General features: G+C 44.6%; 1 protein-coding gene across 5 annotated transcripts in view; it reads right to left on the bottom strand.

Moving 5' to 3' along the window:
• Nucleotides 1–20,335, bottom strand: part of DCLK1 (doublecortin like kinase 1) — a 335,098-nt gene that overhangs the window by 83,200 nt on the left and 231,563 nt on the right. For all 5 annotated transcript variants that reach the window (XM_048847689.2, XM_048847670.2, XM_048847680.2 and 2 more), the window contains exon 5: nt 15,974–16,090. In XM_048847689.2, coding sequence (XP_048703646.1) covers nt 15,974–16,090 — 117 coding nt within the window. The remainder of the gene's footprint in view (nt 1–15,973; nt 16,091–20,335) is intronic.

Below are 20,335 nucleotides of genomic sequence, written 5' to 3' on the forward strand. Positions count from 1 at the left end.
CCCTTTTTTAAAGATTGGCACTACATTAGCCTTTTTCCAGTCATCCGGGACTTCCCCGGTTCGCCACGAGTTTTCAAAGATAATGGCCAATGGCTCTGCAATCACAGCCGCCAGTTCCTTCAGCACTCTCGGATGCAACTCGTCCGGCCCCATGGACTTGTGCACGTCCAGCTTTTCTAAATAGTCCCTAACCACCTCTATCTCCACAGAGGGCTGGCCATCTCTTCCCCATTTTGTGATGCCCAGCGTAGCAGTCTGGGAGCTGACCTTGTTCGTGAAGACAGAGGCAAAAAAAGCATTGAGTACATTAGCTTTTTCCACATCCTCTGTCACTAGTTTGCCTCCCTCATTCAGTAAGGGGCCCACACTTTCCTTGGCTTTCTTCTTGTTGCCAACATAGCTGAAGAAACCCTTCTTGTTACTCTTGACATCTCTGGCTAGCTGCAGCTCCAGGTGCGATTTGGCCCTCCTGATAACATTCCTACATGCCCGAGCAATATTTTTATACTCTTCCCTGGTCATATGTCCAACCTTCCACTTCTTGTAAGCTTCTTTTTTATGTTTAAGATCCGCTAAGATTTCACCATTAAGCCAAGCTGGTCGTCTGCCATATTTACTATTCTTTCGACTCATTGGGATGGTTTGTCCCTGTAACCTCAACAGGGATTCCTTGAAATACAGCCAGCTCTCCTGGACTCCTTTCCCCTTCAAGTTAGTCCCCCAGGGGATCCTGGCCATCCGTTCCCTGAGGGAGTCGAAGTCTGCTTTCCTGAAGTCCAGGGTCCGTATCCTGCTGCTTACCTTTCTTCCCTGTGTCAGGATCCTGAACTCAACCAACTCATGGTCACTGCCTCCCAGATTCCCATCCACTTTTGCTTCCCCCACTAATTCTACCCGGTTTGTGAGCAGCAGGTCAAGAAAAGCGCCCCCCCTAGTTGGCTCCTCTAGCACTTGCGCCAGGAAATTGTCCCCTACGCTTTCCAAAAACTTCCTGGATTGTCTATGCACCGCTGTATTGCTCTCCCAGCAGATATCAGGAAAATTAAAGTCACCCATGAGAATCAGGGCATCCAGTCTTGATGATCTCTAGTACTCATGATGATCTTCATGATCTCTAGTACTCATCTGTCTGTTGTGATGGATGCCAGACTGAGTAAAAGGGAGTCAGGCAACCTCCAAACGGCTGAGAGATGGTAGATGGTTCCAGCGCTGAAAGACGTGGGGGTCTCAGACCCTCAACCAAAGTCTCAAAATTGCTGCCTTGAGGGTGGTTTTTGAGATGTAGTAGGCTGAGGTGAGGCTGTTGTCTCTTTGTGGATCTCTGTTTCCGCCCTTGTTGTTCATATTGTCTGTGCAGTTGTGTGTATTGCATGGACAAGAATCTCTGTGAAGTACAATTATTTTCCCTGTCTTTTCTTGGTCCTAGGTGTATAGATGCTCAGGGACTTCTACGCCACCCTCGAGTCCTTGAGTGTGTGGAGGCACTAGTCTGTTTTGGCTGCAGAGGTTAGGCCCTTCAAATAGAAGATCTTTATCAATTGCACCTCTGTGGGGAACCCAGAGACATGTAACTAAGATGCTCTTCTCATCACTAGCACGGTGTTTGCAGACCTCGCTGCTGTGTCTGCAGAGTCCAGGGCAGCCTGCAATATTGTCCTGGCTATAAGCGGTCTTTCAGAGATGATTGACCTGAACTGCTCTCTTTTCTCCTCAGGAACAAATTCAATAAAGTCTGATAGCTTTGAGTAATTCATGTGGTCATATTTGGCAAGTAATGCCTCATAATTGGCAATCCTAAGTTGCAGAGTCACTAAGGAGTAGGCCTTACGGCTGAAGAGGTCAAGCCTCTTCTAGTCTCTGTCATATGGCATGTTTTGGGGGTGGTGTTGTCTTCCCTGTTCATTGACTGTGTCCGCCACCAAGGAATTCGGTGCGGGGTGCGAGATGAGAAACTCCGTTCCCGTCGACAGCACATAGTATTTTTGTCAGACCTCTTGCACCTGGGTGGGATTGTTGCTGGGATCTGCCAAATTGACTTAACTGGTACCATAATTGCATAATTCATGGGTAGAGTGAGTTTAGAAGAGGTCAATGTCTGTAAGATGTCTTGGAGTTTGTGTTGAGCCTCCTGGACTTCTTACAGTGAGATGTCTAATAAGCTCACAACTCTATAAGAGAGGCCTTGAAATCATTTGAAATAGTCCCCCATATTGGGAGGGCCAACTCCTCGTCAGAGGTCTCCTCCTCCTCTCTGACTACCTCTTCTGGAGGCTCACATGGTCTTGGTACCAAAGGTCAAAGTGAATGATGTGCACTCATCTGGCGGGGGAGCTGGGAGGTTTGTGGTGATGTGGGGGGGCATGCTGCCCAAGGGCTCCAATAAGACCACTGTAGTTGAAGAGGCAGTGTTGGCATGCATGGGTGCCTGTACCAGTGTCAATCTTAGGGCCCAGTATAATAGCCCCTGGGCGGTGGTGGATCAGGTCTGGTCGGTGGTGGATGGGGGAAAAATGGTGTGAAGAATATATTTCCCCTTCATCCTCATCGTCACTTGAGAATGCAGGAGCAGATTAGGGTGGAGGGGTGAGGTGACTCGGTACTGACCGTGCCCAAGTGACATCAGTGGTGAGAATAGGAGATTCTGGTGTTGAGGTGACTGTTAGGTCATCCTGATGCAGGAATTGCTGCAGCGCTGATAACATTGGTGCCGTTGAAGGTGTAGCGGTTGGTACTGATGGTTGCGGCGTGGTTGTCAGTGTCGTTACGCACACCGATTGTGTTATGCCGGCAAAAGGTGGTGCTGTGATTTGCAGTGGTGCAGAGCCGTTTTGTGCCAAGTGTCTAGTCTGGTGCCTAGGCATGGGGTTTCGGTTTCCCCTTACTGCCCGTGTCAGAGGTAGCCTGCTTGGGGTCTTTTTCTTTCATTGCACCAGAGGGTGCCACTACTTCAGCTGTGGAGAAGGCCAGTGAGGTCTGTACTGATGGGGTTTGCCAGCTTGGAGAATGCAGTTTCTTGGCAGATTCCCAAGCTGTGGAAGTTGTAGCCTGCTTTTTTGCCACCTTTTGGCAGAGTGGTCTTTAGTCTGAGCCATGGAGGAAGGGCCGCTGCCAGAGGCTGCAGTTGGTATATGCAGGGGGGATCCATACTTCGGGCTCAGATGCCAGCCAGAGAGACTTCTCCATCAGGTGGTGTTTAAGTTGAAAGTCTCTCAGGCTTTTAGGTTGTGACAGAGTGAGCACTTTTGAGATCTCTGTGTCTCGGTGAGGCAGCAAACACACTGCGAGTGATAGTCTGACACAGGTATTGAAAGTCTGCAGGTGAGGCAGCGTTTAAAACACGGGGAAACAGGCTTTCCCCTCAGAGGAGTGTTTCTCTCCGCATAAGGGGAAACCCAAGACTCTAATGGTTAACAACAGAAACCTAAACTTCTAGTCCAATGGGGAAAAATGTTTTTTTGAGGGAAAAGAAATTAAACAGGGAGAAACGAACTAACTACATTTAGTTTTTGTTAAGTCTAACTAGTGAAAACTATGCTAATAAGACTAGGCACAGAGGCGCTGCTAAATGCTCTGACTCAAGCCAAAGGCAGTAGAGAAGGAATTAAGCGGGATTTGGACACACAGTGCCAGATAACCGCCTGAGGCGGCACAAGATGGTGACTGCGCATGTACAATCGAACCAGGAACTGCTCTCACAAATCTCTGATTACAAGCGCAAGAGTGCACAAACACCTATAGTGGAGCACCCATGGGGACACTCTTCGAAGAAGAATCAAGGTTTCTTTGTTTAAAATTTAATATGGTGAAATACATATCAATAGCTAAATAAACTGTAATAAACTATTAAATTATTTTGGCTGTGTATGCACATGCGTAGATGTGAAACCCTTTGCTTATTGTCAGCTCTTGCTGTATTATGCTTGCAGGGGCGGCTCTACCAATTTTGCCGCCGCAAGCTGTCGCCGCCGAATTGCCGCCACCGCAACAGCGGTGAAGCTGCTGCTGAATTGCCGCTGTGCTCGGAAGAGCGGCGGAGCTGCCGCCCAAAAGCCACCGTGGCAGGAAGAGCAGCAGAGCTGCTGCCGAATTGCCGCCGCGGGACATGGACTGCCACCCCATTCTGAATGCCACCCCAAGCACCTGCTTGGAAAGCTGGTGCCTGGAGCCAGCCCTGTATGCCTGATTAACCCTGTAAGGTCTTCAGGGCAAGGACTCATGCTCTAAAGACTAAATAAAAAGACATGGTACACTTATGGTGCTATAGATATAAACAAAAATATAACCACTGAGAACAACTGATACCATCTAATGATATGAATGGTACCTTTTTAATTAAAAAAGGGCAATGAATAAGACAAAGTTGCTAAGTGCCCTCTTGAGAACCTCGCATTAACAGCATACTGTACCAAAAATCATACTCTATTTATAAAGCTTGCCTATTGTAGTCTGAACATCTTGTACACTGTAAAACATGTATGTTTGGCAGATTATTTTGTTCTCATGGATCAGGTTTGCCAAACACAAAAAGAGTGTGAGAAGAGAAAGAGAAGGGTGCTATGTGAGACTTTTTCCAGAACAGAATAGATTACACATTCACATCTTAAATATATACCAGTCTAAGTTTAAATTTTTTTTACAATAGTCTCAACAACATGTATAGTTCATGTAGCATAGCCATTAGTCCATCGTTCTGCTAACGCCTGCAATTTGTTGCTCTCCTTCCTCACAAACACTTTCTCTCCCAGAGATTATATCATTTTCAAGCAGTTAAGGAACAAAATGTACCTTGTGTTTTTTTCCCTTCTGTTACTGTATTTTCATTGTGTGTAGGTCTATTAGGCTTTGCCTTCACTGCAAAATGATGAGGTGTTTACATCAAATAAGCTATCTCCATGCAATACCCTAGATGGAGACAAGGCACTGTAATTTTTACCTTGATGTAACTAGTCAAGGCCAACCCCCAGGATCAGTATCAGGTTTATTTTTACTAGTTACAGAGGTAAAAACTACCTGTGTCTTGTCTCTACTAGGTTTTTTCATCAAGTCAGTTATCACAATATAAAAACACTTTTCTCAGGGTGGGGAGCAATGAAGACAGACTATTATTGCAGTGTTTTTGTCAATAGACTAGGAATGTCCATGGTAATGATCAGTCTCAGCTCAGCAAAAGATAGGATCCCTCCTCAGGGAATATAATTCCAGCCTCCTGAGCGTCCATGGGGATTTTTAAATCCACAAATCCCAGAAATGGATCACTGTCAGTCCCAAAGCATAAGGATGTGCGCAGTACACTACACTTATAGGGTGGAGTCAAAAAGTGATATTTTTCTGCATTGATATTTTGCTATAAATGATGAATAATTGGCCCTTGTTTCCTCTCTCCTTTTTGCCAGAGTTCATCAGGTATCTATGAATTTGGCTGCCAACTCCATGTAGTGTCAAGTAAAAATTAGCAACCAGCTATTGAGAAAGTAGGAACAATCGTTTTTCAGGTGTTTTGCCTCATTGGAAATTTGAAAAATCAGTCTGGTTAACTGATTATGGCTAGGATTTTTGAAAATCCTCTTTTTAGGCTCTTTTGAAAATCCCAATCTAAATGTCTCTATTTCCCCATTTTAAGCCTTGATTTTATTATTAGATAGATGTTATATAAATGATAATCTTCAGTTTCTTCAGGATAAATGCTGAATACCATCAGTATAAATAAGAAATTAAAAGAACCCAGGATCAAAATAAAAACTGATCTTGATATCCCTAAGAGTGCAGGATTATTTCACTATTTCTATAGGCTTCTACCCCTGGTTGCAGGGAGAGTTGTGCTTCAGCACATTTACGAAAAAAGTGTTAGCTAAACATAATAATGTGGGTATAAATACATTACCCCACTAAAGACAATCTGATTTGTCAAGTCCCTGCCTTAGGGACCTAAAAGGCCTTCTTGAGATATATCTGACCAAGGTGGTTGAAGAAGAGTGGTCTCTGGGATGGCTAAGAATGAAAGCTCAAAGCAAATGAAAATGTACCCTTTTGCAATAGAACATAGCCACCTCTCCTCTGATACAGTACAGGACAGCAGAAGCATTCATTCTATAGCAAGTCTCATTAAGATCCCATCTGTGCATGCTACAGCCCTATTTTGTTTACAGACATATACAATTTTAAACTGGCACTGGCTTAAAACTTGGTATATGATTCCTTTGCTGAAACATTTTTTTTAAACACACACCACTAGATAATATTATACACTCTATAAATTCTTTATGAACCTTGTCTTCTTCACAGAGGATATAGGTACCATTGAAGTTACACTGGATTTTTATTACACCACTTGCTACTGAAAAACTGAAAGAAAAAAAAATACAGAAGTTTGTACTTAGAAAACTTTCCGTAAATCCTGTGAAAATCGAAGTGCAATTTTTGGTTGTTTTAATTTGTGTGACTCCTCGTGAAGCTGAAGGAGCACTTGCTTCCATTTCCATTAAAAGCATACCCACATACCATGAGCAGACTTTTTAATCATGTCTTAAGCAGTTGTAAAATGTTCCTTGTCTCTGACAGAGGATGGTGGCAATGAGGCAGCGGGTTTATGGTGCATTTTTATTATTTTATGGGTGACCTCTCTCTTCTAAACCCCTACAAAATTTATTTCTCCAAACTTACAGCTGAAAAAGAAAGTGTGCGCTCCTGTTTTTATGATGATTTTTTTCTCCAAAATGAATGTACATACAAGTCTAGTGACTAAGGAAGACCATAAGATTGAAATTTATTTTTTATGATATTTCATGCATATGTTTCCAAGAATTGCTATTTGCTGTACTAATTGAAACATTTGTAAAACAAACAAACAAAAACCAGCATATTTTTGTCTGAGATTTTGTACAAGGTTTATTATTTAATTTTTATTAAATTTAATAATTACTGTACTTTGATGGGCTTTGTTTTTTAAATAATGTCCTCAAATTCAAGTCTCTGATATTTCTTATTATATCCTATTTACAGATACAATAGGGGCAGAGGTAAAACAGACAGGCAATTAATTCTGCTAAAGGTCAAATGCAAGGCATTACAATTTAGAAGCTATTTTAAAAAAATAAAGAACAGCAAATAACAAAACATGGCTCTGTCAGGACAACCTAATGAAAACATAACTCTTTCCCATTAAAACAAGTTTACCCATTTTGCTCAGTATTGCAATATGACTGCTCCTATGGAAATCACTTCCTAATTATAGGTGGTGCAAATAGCATTGCTTAAAACTTTCCATCATAAGATCCTGTTTTTATTTGCTTTATAACTTTAATGATTTAGACTGAAATTTTCCATGCCAACTGTCTGACTTGGGCTGAATTGTTCTGGAAAGTTTCAGTGAAAATGATGCAGCCATTTATCAAAATGAGTTAGGGGAAAATTACATTTTCCCACATTAATATTCTTATAAATGTTTAATTGAGAAGCTCTATCTCCATGCTTTGGGACAGGGATGTGAAAATTGGGTAGATGTCTACCTAGTACAGGGATGGGCAAACTATGGCTCGGGGCCCACATCCGTCCCTCCAGAGGTTTTAATCCAACCCTCAAGCCCCGCTCTGTGTGGCTCCCACAAATAGCAGCATGTCCTCTCTCCAGCTCCTATGCATAGGGGCAGCCAGGGGGCTCCGCACTCTGCCCCCATCCCAAGCGCCGCCCCTGCAGCTCCCATTGGCCGGGAACCACAGCCAATGGGAACTGCAGGGCTGGCACCTGTGGACAGGGCAGCGCAAAGAGCTGCCTGCCTGCGCCTCCATGTAGAAGCTGGAGCAGGGACATGCTGCTGCTTCTAGGAGCTTCTTGAGGTAAGCACCCCCCAGAGCCTGCCGCCGACCCCCTCCCGTGCCCCAACTCCCTGCCCTAGCCCTGATCCCCCTCGCGCGCTCCTAACACCTCAGTCCCAGCCCAGAGCACCCTCCTGCACCCCCAACCCCTCATCCCAAGCCCCACCCCAGAGCCTGCACCCCTAGCCGGAGGCCTCACACCTCCTGCACCCCAATCCCCAATTTCGTGAGCATTCAAGGGCTGCCATACAATTTCCATACCCAGATGTGGCCCTCGAGTCAAACTTTTTTTTGTTTGCCCACCCTGACCTCGTATCAGAATGGGGCCACAGAAGGGCAGGGCTTGTAGGAAATGGAGCAGAACGATCTGTAATCACTATGGTACACTTCCCTCTGAACCTAGAATAAAACCCAGGGTTCTTGAGTCTCTACATTCCACTGCCGTGAAATCTGATGGTGAAAAGTCTGCCTCCTCTCCTGCTGGCAGCCAGCTCACAGAGCATAGTGGGTTGTCAATCTCTATCAGTTACTCTGTTAGCTCAAATGGCAGAGGTCTGTGTTGTGGATCCTAAAGATTCCAACCCTGCTGTTAAAATACATGCAAGTCAAAATGGTTCCACATGAAGAAATGTCAGGTTTTTTCTGTTTGCTTTTTTGAAAATCTGGGAAATGACATACAAACCCACTATATTAAAAGAACGTTAAGTTTGCAAAGTTAGGAAATGCCAGATTTAAGGTTGCCTGTGAAATCCTATTTCAGCCTCTTTGTGTATATGCATTGTGATACCGTCTTTAGTTAGATGATCCCACAGTTTTTTCCCCCTGGACCCCTGCCTCATTCAGTACACAGGATGGGCAGTGCTCACTGAATGAACATCTATCCTATATTTCATTCTATCCTTTTGTTCAGTGTATAGCTTTGTGCCTTACTTACTGCACACCAATCAAACCATGCTCTTAATAAAGTATTAATTTTCTTATGGGCTATTCTGTGGCACTCGGTACTGTAGCATCTGAGTGCTTCACAAACATTAATGGATTTATCTTCACAAGACCCCTTGAAGTTAGGTGGTATTACTCCAATTTTACACAAATGGTAATTGAGGCACACAGAGATTAAGGTCAAAAGTCTCCTCTAATTTGGGTGCCTGATTTGAGATGTGAAGGACTGGATTTTTATGAGAACTTACCTTTTTAAGGCACTATTTGTGTTGAGAACATAGCTCTCACTGATTTCAGTTGAAGATGGGAGAGCTCAGCCCTTCTGCAAATCAGACTCCAGATTTTATGTTGGGCCCCCAAATAATGAGGAACCCATAATTAACGGTCACCTGTGAAATGTTTTGCTTAAGCGAATTGCCCAGTATCACATGGGAACTCTGTGGTAGAGGCAAAAATAGGAACCAATTATCTGGGATGGCATTCAATTGCCTAAAGAGACCATCCTTTCGTTCCTGACCGTCCCCGGTCTCATTCACCACGCCCATTCCAACTTGATGGATGCCAGGGGAGTGGTGCAGATCAGCCAGCTGGTTAAACCCAGAGCTATAGGACCTCCAGAAAGAGCCACAGATCCTGTAAGGCAGCGGGACTACTCCTTTGGGAAGGGAAGAGTGACTAAAAAAAATGCTGCAAGCGGAATTGCTGCCGTTGCTTCTGACCACTATAGTGGCTCCCTTTCATGACTAGAAGGTATACTTCCAACGCACGCAGAGTAGCTCGGGAGTCTTTTAAAGAATGCGGGGTTTCATTGGTTTTTCTAAAAACAAAACCCAGCCATCAAATGGTAAGTCCTCAATGGTTTGTAGCATATCGGGTGCAATCCCCGAATTCTGCAGCCATGAGGCGCTACTCATGGTCACAGCCACCATAATAATTCTGGCCACGGCATCTGCCACATCCAGAGCCGACTGCAACAAGATCTGAGCCACCATACACCCTTCTGCAATGAAGGCCATAAACTCTTTCCTGGAGAGTTCGGGAAACTTGTCCATGAGCGTAGACATGGCTGTCCAATTGAAAAAGTTATATTTAGAGAGCAAAGCCTGCTGGTTCGCTATGCACATTTCCAAAGAGGAGGAGGTATAAATCTTCCTGCCCATTAAGTGCATCCTTTTAGAATCTTTGTCTTTAGGGGAGGACTTATACATCTCCTCATGTGTGCTATCGTTTGCTGAAGTTACCACCAGTGAGTTGGGGCGGGGTGGAAGTAGAAGCCCTCAAAACCCTGCATGGGGATGAAGTACCACTTCTCCGAATGCTTCGCTGTGGGAGACAATGAAGCTGGAGTATTCCCATAGGGCCTTTGCAGGTTCCAAGAGAGCCTCATTTATTGGGAGGGCTTCTCTCTCTGCAGCTGATGACTGGTGAATATCCAGCAGCTTATGCATATTCTCCTGCAGGCATTCCACCCTGATAACCAAGGTAGAAGCCATATGCTTCAGGAGATCCTATATGCCTTAAAGACCTCAGATACCAAGGGAGAGGAGGATTCCAGCACAGTAGAGTAATCCATGGAGGACATGGAAGTGGTATGCTGTGCCGACAATGGGTCCTGTTCTTGCGCCACAGGATCTGTTCAGAATAACCCTGGAGCGCCAGAACAAATGAGCTCAACAGTTGCTTGCAGCTGAGGTGGTCTGGGAGGAGGAGCCACCATCGGGACCAGTGATCTTGCTCTGGAGCAGGTCAAGTCGGACCTCAGGGACTGAGGAGTGTTCTAAGGATTCCAAGGAGGCCACTGGGCTTATGGATAAAGTATTAGTGGCCAGTAGACACCACGCCAAAAGACCCTGTCCCGATTATGGGACAGATGCCAATCTTGGTACCAATGGTGGTCTGAGGGCTCTCTCTGACACCTATCCAACTATGAGGGACAGACAATCCTGACCTATATCTTGAGGAGACCTGGAGGTTCTCTGATGACAACGGGGGAGTCGATCCCAACAGGGCAAACTAAAAATCAGATAGATCTGAAGCCCAATACAGGAGCATCATTGATGCCAAAGAGGAATGGTGGATTTGCACTGGTGGTAGTGAATGAAACACACTCCCATCCAGTATCAGGAGAGGTGCCAGTACTGAGGCTAAGGGAGGTACCGAGCTCGATAAAGGGATGTGCCGCCAAGACAATGATGCTGAAGGATGCCCCAATGTTGAAGGAATCTTCTGTGCTGGGCCCAGTATTGGCCCCAATTCCAAAACCTGAGGCCCAGGCAGGGTAAGCTGTGGTGCCGATGAGCCTGGTAGCTCTTTGACACGGCCAGAAGGTGCTAGTGGCATAATGGATGATGAGGCCATAGAAGGCCATGACACCAGCGAACTCTTGAACCTGTAGAGAGTCTGAGACTGAGAAGCAAAGCAGGTCTTATGCCACTGTCGGTGCTGGTGCTGACATCACTGGTACCAAACTCACCATAGCTGGAACCAGAGTTGACAATACAGGCTCTTGGAGCCTTCAGTGCAACATCAGGGAGCAGTTAGATGGACCTGTATCCTGTGTGCCAGAGGGAGTATGGTGCTGTCCAGCACTCCTCTTTGAAGTCAATGAGGAATCACCCTAAGCCCTACAATGATCTTTCTTCCTCTTGGGGAAGATGGCAGAGCCCAAGCGTGGAGCAGCGTTACTGGCTAATCTGAAGACGACCACTAAACAGACAAGGGCCTCGCTCCCTAAGCCGGCCTCATGGCCTGCTCCAGCAGGTGCTGCTTCAGCCACAAGTCTCTCACCACCTGAGGCCTCCTTGTGAATGACTTGCAAATGGAGCACCACTCTTGAATGTGTCCTTCACTAAGACACAACAAGCACCCATTGTTGGGAATCGCCCACACACACAACAGACAGTGCTTGAACCATGGTGAGGGCATCGTGCAGGACAGCCAACTATTCTAATTAATACTAAACTTTATTGAAGATACTACTACTTTATACAAGAAATTTTTCTCTGACACTGAGACAGAAAGCGCAAGGTGAAGAACACCACAGAGATCCAACTCTAGCCATGGGCAGTAAGAAGGAACTGAGGAGGATGGGATAGTGCTGTCCTTATATAGCCAGGGGAGGAGCCAGAGCTGCAGGGTGTGAGTACCACCCCACCGGGTATTGCTAGGTAAAGTTCTCTGCTCTGGTGTGCAGGACAGACACACACCTAAGTAGGATACACGGCTGCATCTACGAAGAAGAATACAGAAGTTTGGAGAAGCAAGGAGTACACCATGACATGGGGATTGCTGATTTGGGTGGAGAGAAGTGGCCTGTGTTAACATTGTGTTTTACCCATTCTGCAGCACCCAAATGGTGACTTAAGAGGTTGTGATCTACTGGACATTGTAGCAATTCACTCAGGCAGAAATGATCCGGCCCTTATTCCTGGTGTACAGCTCATACAATGTTAGAGAGCAGATTTGCGTCACATCAGAGATTTAGAACGTAAGAACGGCAATACTGGGTCAGACCAAAGGTCCATCTAGCTCAGTATCCTGTTTTCTGACAGTGACCAATGCCAGGTGCCCCAGAGGAAATGAACAGAACAGGTAATCATCAAGTGATCCATCCCCTGCCACCCATTCCCAGCATCTGGCAAACAAGGCTAGGGACACCATCCCTGTTCATTCTGGCTAATAGCCATTGATAGACCTATCCTCCATGAATTTGTGTCCAGAAGGTGTGATAGTTTTTTTTCTGATTTGGCTGAGTGTCTGAATTATTGCTACAAAGACAATATGAAAGGAATTAATAAGCGTGGAAGAACATCAATAGGGAAATGGGAGGCAATTTTTCCCTCTTTGTCCTTTAATAGTGTTAGATGAAACCATGTGGGTAAAAGTGAACGAGTTATAAAAGGAGGTTGTACATTTCAGCAGCTGAGCTTGGCAGACAAAAGATGTGTATGTTAATCGTGTCCTGGGACATTGCTGAAATAGGGTACAGTTAAGATTACATGGGCAGCCTTAATGCTGCATTTCTCGGTTTTCAGAAGTTTAAGTTATGCTCAACTCAATGTTCTGCAAGGGGATGACACATCACTAAACAATCTTGCTTTAACCTACTTTTTTGCCACTGAATTTATTAGAAAGCCTTGATTCACTTCCTGAACATCATGTACACGGAATGAGGCAGTGGTCCGGTGGAAAAAGTAGTATGTGATCATCTGATTAACGACTGTTATATGCACAAGCAAGCCAAATTAAGGTTGCATGGGCAAATTTTGGCATTTCCTAATTTTTGAGTGACTTTGCAACCTTAACATTCTTTTCTGTATGTAATTTAAATAGTCAGAGTCTCACTCTCTATCTTAATGAATATTTAATTATTTATACAAAGTGGAACAGTTGCAACAGAAAAGATAGCAGGACTTTCCATCCCACCAGTTGGGGAGGTCACCTAGTATCTGGAAGACCCAGATACCAAATTAGGCAGAACAGAGACTTGAACTTCTGTCTCCCACATCTCAGATAAGTGCCCTAATCTAGTAGTTCTCAAACTTTTGTACTCATGACCCCTTTCACATAGCAAGCCTCTGAGTGCGATGCTCCCTTATAAATTAAAAACAGTTTTTATATATTTAATACCATTATAAATGCTGGAGGCAAAGCGTGGTTTGGGGTGGAGGCTGACAGCTCGCGACCCCTCATGTAGTAACCTTGCGACCTCTGAGGGATCCCAACCTCCAGTTTGAGAACCCCTGCCCTAACCACTGGGTTATTGGCTATTTTGGAGTGGGATCGTCTGTCTCTCAAAACTTCACAAGGCTCATTTTTGTCCTGCATAGGAACAAAAATAAATTGCAAAAGTTTAAATTATTTCACAAAACACAATTCTTGTTTTCTAGCCAACCCTGCTATTAACCTCATGTCCAAAACCATACTGTGTTAACATATTTGCCAACATGTCAAAAATGCTGCCAGAATATTTTTTCCAAATAAACCACAGATTTGGGGTCTGCCAGAGGGATCTCTAGATACCTAATCTGTGCACAGAAGAATGGTGACTTTGCACAGAAATGTTGTTGAACACATAAATGCAGTATACATTAAGCTAATTCCATCCATAAGTGTAGCCTTAATGTCAATGCAGAGCCAATACGACAGCTAACAGGCCCTCACTTTTTAAGGTCTGATTTAACTCTATTCTCCCCACCTATAAACTGCATGGTACTCAATTTATCTTCAGGATCAAAGAACAAATCCATCCTGTTGGGTTTTGCATGCCTAGGCTTTTAAAAACTGTTCCTTACACTGTCTGAATAAATAATTGTCCCCTATAAAAATTATTTAATTCTACCCCCTATATCGATACTACTCCTCATTACCTTTTTGCAGGGTTCCTCTACTTCTGCTGCTGTTATGGTATCGTATTCCTTGGACCTAAGATGACCACATAGTTCACTGGCAAAGGTGTTCAAACCCTCAGACTCTCCCAACCAAACTAGGCTATCTGGCAGGTAAAACAGTTAAACAGGTTCATCAGTGAATAAACTAATCCCTATATATAGTTTGTTTAAGCAATCTGGGACTCTTTGAGATAAAATACACTAATATATATTTTTCACATTATACACTTGGCAAGAAATGCTCATCACTTTAATTTTCAAAAGGTTTTTAAGGTATAAGAAGGCATGGCTTTATTTGCAGGTTGCAATCTAATGTGTCCTCTTCAGATAGGTTTGCCAACCTTCCAGGACTGGCCTGGAGTCTCCCGGGATAGGCAATCCTCTCCCAGTGATGCCTGAAAGCAATCTGGGAGATTTTAATAGGATGTTTTAAGAAAATGACCTTACATCATGTAGGGGAAAAAAAATCTCCAGAAGAGCTTCAGTCACAGTTGGCAACCCTATGTTGTACACATAATATCTGCATGTTCACTATTAAGAACTGTTAATTGCATATTCAGTAGTCACCATTGAAAGGTAACCAATTGCTTACTTTTCTCTTGGGGAAAAACTGCGGAGAGGAACACCAGCTGGACTCTCCAGCCAGTAGTATAGCTGCAGAAACAGTGCAAACCAGGGACTGCTGCATTGCGGGGAGGGACTAAAATGGGGCCCAGCAAGGCCACCCCTCCCCCAACCACCTCTAGACTTGTGCAAAAGAGACCTCCCCCATTCCGGGGGCACTGGGATATAGGGCTGCCCGGCCTCCCACCACATGGCCTTGGAAAAGAAACAGCTAGAGACTCCAGCTGATAGGAGCAGCTATAAAAGCAGCCAACTAAGGTACCTTCAGACATTTAGAAAAATTTTTATAGTTTTTACTGGACTTTCTCTGCCCTGGGCTGATTGGCTGTTTGCTCCAACCCTCCTCAGTCTTTTTACCTCAGTTTCACTTCACAGCTGCTTCATTTACCCTCTTCTACGTTGCCCTTTCCCCCTCTACCCTTCATGAGAGAGGAAGAATCTATTGAGTCGGTACAGAGTGCTCCATTAAGACCCAAGTTTTTGCCACGGTACGTTCAGTGCATTACTGAAACAACCCTGACTCAGAGAAATTATGGTTATTTGCAGGTACCTGGGACAATATCATGGCACAGAGACCATGTAAAATTTACAGTTTACTTTTGAAGATTTTAGCACAATATAATCCATTGTTTTTCTGCAAATGATCCCTCTGCATTGTGAGTGTCTTTCTATCAGTCTAAGCTGTCTTTTCTTACCTTTTAACTGTCTCCTCCTAGATAAACCGACCCCTGCCCCCCAAAAAATCACGGAACTAACATGCTGTTTGCTGCCATCACATTGTTCACTCTGCTTGTGTGTTCTACCCCTTTTCCCACCCCATGTCTCTCTTGCCTATTTACTGTGAACTCTTCTGTCTACTACTCTGTGTTTTTATGGTGCCTAGCCATTCTTGGTTTGTCAAGCACTACTATAATAAACATGACTAACTAGAACAGTAGTTACCATGTTGTGGTATTTAAGATTTTGCAATACAGGTATTTTTCTACAATTTAGATTGGGAAATAAATGTATCTCAGATACCGAGGTAACTGTCCGATGACATTTTAGTGTAAAGTACTGTATATGTACAGTATCTTGCAAAAAAAAAAAAAAAAACCAAAAAACAAACAAACAAAAAAAAACACACCACAGAGATTTTAACACTTTACCAATTGTATTCGAAAGCATTTGTTTTTGCTAGTAGGAAACATTTCTTCCTTGCTTTACCTGAGCTGGTAGAGGCAGGAGACTTGCTGCGTCTAGATGGACCTGGGCTCTTAGTGGTGCTCCTACGTGATGTTGAAGCTATTTTGGTATAGGAAGTAGATTTCACTACCCGACATTCTAAAAGACAAAGAAACTGTACAAGTTAGCAGTTAAGGAAACCAGCAAAGAAATGGAACAAAAACAGCACAGAAAGCACAAGCATTTAACCCATGCTTATATTTATTCCCCTTAAGTAGTTTTATGGGAGAGGGAAGAATTTATTGAATCTGTACTGAGGGCCCCATTAAAATCCATGCTTTTGCTACTCTACAGTGAATACAACACTGCAGTAACCCTGACCTCATAAATATTATGTTAACTGCAGGTACATGGAACAGAAACATCTCATGGCACAGAGACTATGTAAAATTTACAGTTTACTTTTGAAGATTTTAGCACATTATAATCCATTGTTTTTCTGCAAATGATCCCTCTGCATTGTGAGTGTTTTTCTATCAATCTAAGCTGTGTTTTTTGAGAGAACATACCAGAAGACTGTTTTTATATCTCAAAATGGTAAGAGTATATGATATGATGCAGGTGTCTGTCACTCATGAAAGGTTTGAGGAAAGTGAAGCAAGGTTGTTGCTCCTGCTTAATTGTCTGGTGAGCAACAACCCACCCTGTAGCACATGCAATTCATCAAGGGTTGAGGGAAATGGCACTATTTGCTCATAAGAGACATCAGTAAAATCAATGAAGGGGCGAAATTACCCTCCTACTTGAGGACACAGCAAGCTGTTCAAGTTAGAGTTTATATACACCCACACAGCTCTTGAATTTATGCCTACAAAATGGTTCTTGGCCTGAGGATGGATACAATATATGTGCATGAAAGCGGAGGAATTACAGTCATAATGGCAACAAATTTCATCACCAGACACTTCACAGAGTTTAAAAAAAAAAAAAGATTTAGGCTTTTTAGCCAAGATCAGATTAGAAGAGTCTGCAGTAATATGTGTACAGAGTTCACATGACAACGTTACTACACTTTCTTAATTTAAGAGAAACTGATCCACTAATTTATTGGTGCACCAGGACTGTCTCCCCGTCTTCCTCCTCACAGGTTCCTTCCAAATTATTTAAGAGAAACAAACAAGCTTTTTGACAGGTTTCAGAGTAGCAGCCATGTTAGTCTGTATCTGCAAAAAGAACATGAGTACTTGTGGCACCATAGGGACTAACACATTTATTTAAGTATAAGCTTTCATGGGCTACAGCCCACTTCATCAGATGCATAGAATGGAACATACAGTCAGAAGATATGTATACTGTCACGGTTCCTTCCCCACTCTGAACTCAAAGGTACAGATGTGGGGACCTGCATGAAAGAACCCCTAAGCTTATTCTTACCAGCTTAGGTTAAAAACTTTCTCAAGGTACAAACTTTGCCTTGCTTTGAACCCTGTGCTGCCACCACCAAGAGTGTCAAACAAAGAACAGGGAAAGAGCCCACTTGGAGACCTCTTCCCCCAAAATATCCCCCCAAGCCCTACACCCCACACCCAAACCCTTGGATCTTAAGAACAATGAAAAAAAACACAACAAGGAACACTCCAGACACCTTATCGTCCCGCCACACCGTTCTCCAGCAACCCACCTCACCCCAGTGACCCGTCAGTTGGACGATGTTTTAAATGTAATGAGCTGGGGCTTGTAAAGGGCAGCTGCCCCAAGAACCCCAACAGATTACAGTTCATTGCACCGGAATCACACCAGACGTCCTCAGGCCCAGATACCTCCCAGATACCCTCAGAGCAGAGGGAAACTATCAGTGTGGGTGGGAAGGTCACCGCATGGAGGGACCCCGGAGCACAAGTGTCAGCTATCCATGCTTCCTTAGTGGACCCCAATTTAATCGACCCAGAGATCCAAGTGATGATTCAACTCTTCAAGTCAAACTCTTTTGACTTGCCTACAGCCAAGTTGCCAGTCCAGTACAAGGGCTAGTCAGGAACGTAGACTTTTGCAGGCTATGATGATTATCTCATCGCCATGCTGTTGGGGGAAGGCTTGGCCAATCATGTGAAGCTAGCCAAGAGGGTGGGAATGGTCACCCGCAGCCAGGCTAAGCAAGCTGTCACACCTAGCTCTATTCCGGAAACTTCTACCAGGATCCGGTCAGAGGTGATGGAACCAGACCCCATGCCCACATCTGCAACAGCAATAGTTTCAGAGTAGCAGCCATGTTAGTCTGTATTCGCAAAAAGAAAAGGAGTCTCAGAATCGGAACCGAGGGAACAACCAGCACCAGAACCATTGCCAGCACTGAATCCAGTACTTGCAACCCCAACACCAGAGGGCCCCACCGAACCTACACCAGCAGCAACCGATAACCCTACACAAGAGGCTCAGCTGGAGCTTGAACCCCAACATAGTGCACCAGTGGAGAGCGGTTCACAGTCAATGGAAACAGCCCCATCACCTGCATCGCTTCCAGAGGGACCAAGCCTAGGTCCACAATCCAATGAGGAACTGATGTCTCCAGCATCAAGGGAACAGTTCCAGACCAAACAGAAAGCAGATGAAAGCCTCCAGAGAACTTGGATCGCAGCACGGAGCAACCCACCGCCTCTCAGCTCTTCTAATCATTGAGGTTCCATTTCAGTGAGTAGCTGTGGATATTCTGGGTCCTTTTCCAAAAAAGACACCCAGAGGAAAGCAGTACATACTGACTTTCATGGATTTTGCCACCTGATGGCCAGAAGCAATAGCTCTAAGCAACACTAGGGCTAAAAGTGTGTGTCAAGCACTAGCAGACATTTTTGCCAGGGTAGGTTGGCCCTCCGACATCCTCACAAATGCAGGAACTAATTTCCTGGCAGGAACTATGCAAAGCCTTTGGGAAGTTTATGGGGTGAATCACTTGGTTGCCACACCTTACCATCATCAAACAAATGGCCTGATGGAGAAATTTAATGGAACTTTGGGGGCCATGGTGCGTAAATTCATAAATGAGCACTCCAATGATTGGGACCTAGTGTTGCAGCAGTTGCTCTTTGCCTACAGAGCTATACCACATCCCAGTTTACGGTTTTCACCATTTGAACTTGTATATGGCTGTGAGGTTAAAGGGCCATTACAGCTGGGTGAAGCAGCAATGGGAGGGGTTTATACCTTCTCCAGGAACTAACATTCTGGACTTTGTAACCAACCCACAAAACACCCTCCGAACCTCTTTAGCCCTTGCTAAAGAAAACCTACAGGATGCTCAAAAAGAGCAAAAAGCCTGGTATGATAAACATGCCAGAGAGTGTTCCTTCAAAGTAGGGGACCAGGTCATGGTCTTAAAGGCACTCCAGGCCATAAAATGGAAGCATCATGGGAAGGGCATTCACAGTCCAGGAGCGCCTGGGAGCTGTTAATTATCTCATAGCATTCCCCACCTCCAACCGAAAGCCTAAGGTGTACCATATTAATTCTCTAAAGCCCTTTTATTCCAGGGAATTAAAGGTTTGTCAGTTTACAGCCCAGAGAGGAGATGACGCTGAGTGGCCTGAAGGTGTCTACTACGAAGGGAAAAGTGTTGGTGGCGTGGAAGAGGTGAACCTCTCCATGATCCTTGGGCTTATGCAGTGACAGCAGATCAAGGAGCTGTGCACTAGCTACGCGCCGATGTTCTCAGCCACCCCAGGGCTGACTAAATGGGCATACCACTCCATTGACACAGGTAATGCTCACCCAATTAAAGCCCAACCTTTCTGGGTGTCTCCTCAAGCTAAAACTGCTATAGAATGGGAAATCCAGAGTATGCTACAGATGGGTGTAATCCGTCCCTCTGGCAGTGCCTGGGTATCTCCAGTGGTTCTAGTTCCCAAACCAGATGGGGAGATACGTTTTTGCATGGACTACCGTAAGCTAAATGCTGTAACTCACCCAGACAACTATCCAATGCCACGCACAGATGAACTATTGGAGAAACTGGGACGGGCCCAGTTCATCTCTACCTTGGACTTAACCAAGTGGTACTGGCAGGTACTGCTAGATGAATCCGTCAAGGAAAGGTCAGCCTTCACCACACATGTCGGGCTGTATGAATTTAATGTGCTCCATTTTGGGCTGTGGAATGCACCTGCCACCTTCCAAAGACTTGTAGATGGTCTCCTAGTGGGATTAGGAGAATATGCAGTCGCCTACCTTGACGATGTGGCCATATTTTCGGATTCCTGGGCAGAACACCTGGAACATCTACAGTCTTTGAGCGCATAAGGGAGGCAGGACTAACTGTTAAGGCTAAGAAGTGTCAAATAGGCCTAAACAGAGTGACTTACCTTGGACACCAGGTGGGTCAAAGAACTATCAAACCCCTACAGGCCAAAGTGG

This window comes from Caretta caretta, chromosome 1 (assembly GCF_965140235.1).
Source record: "Caretta caretta isolate rCarCar2 chromosome 1, rCarCar1.hap1, whole genome shotgun sequence".
Lineage (NCBI taxonomy): Eukaryota > Metazoa > Chordata > Testudines > Cheloniidae > Caretta > Caretta caretta.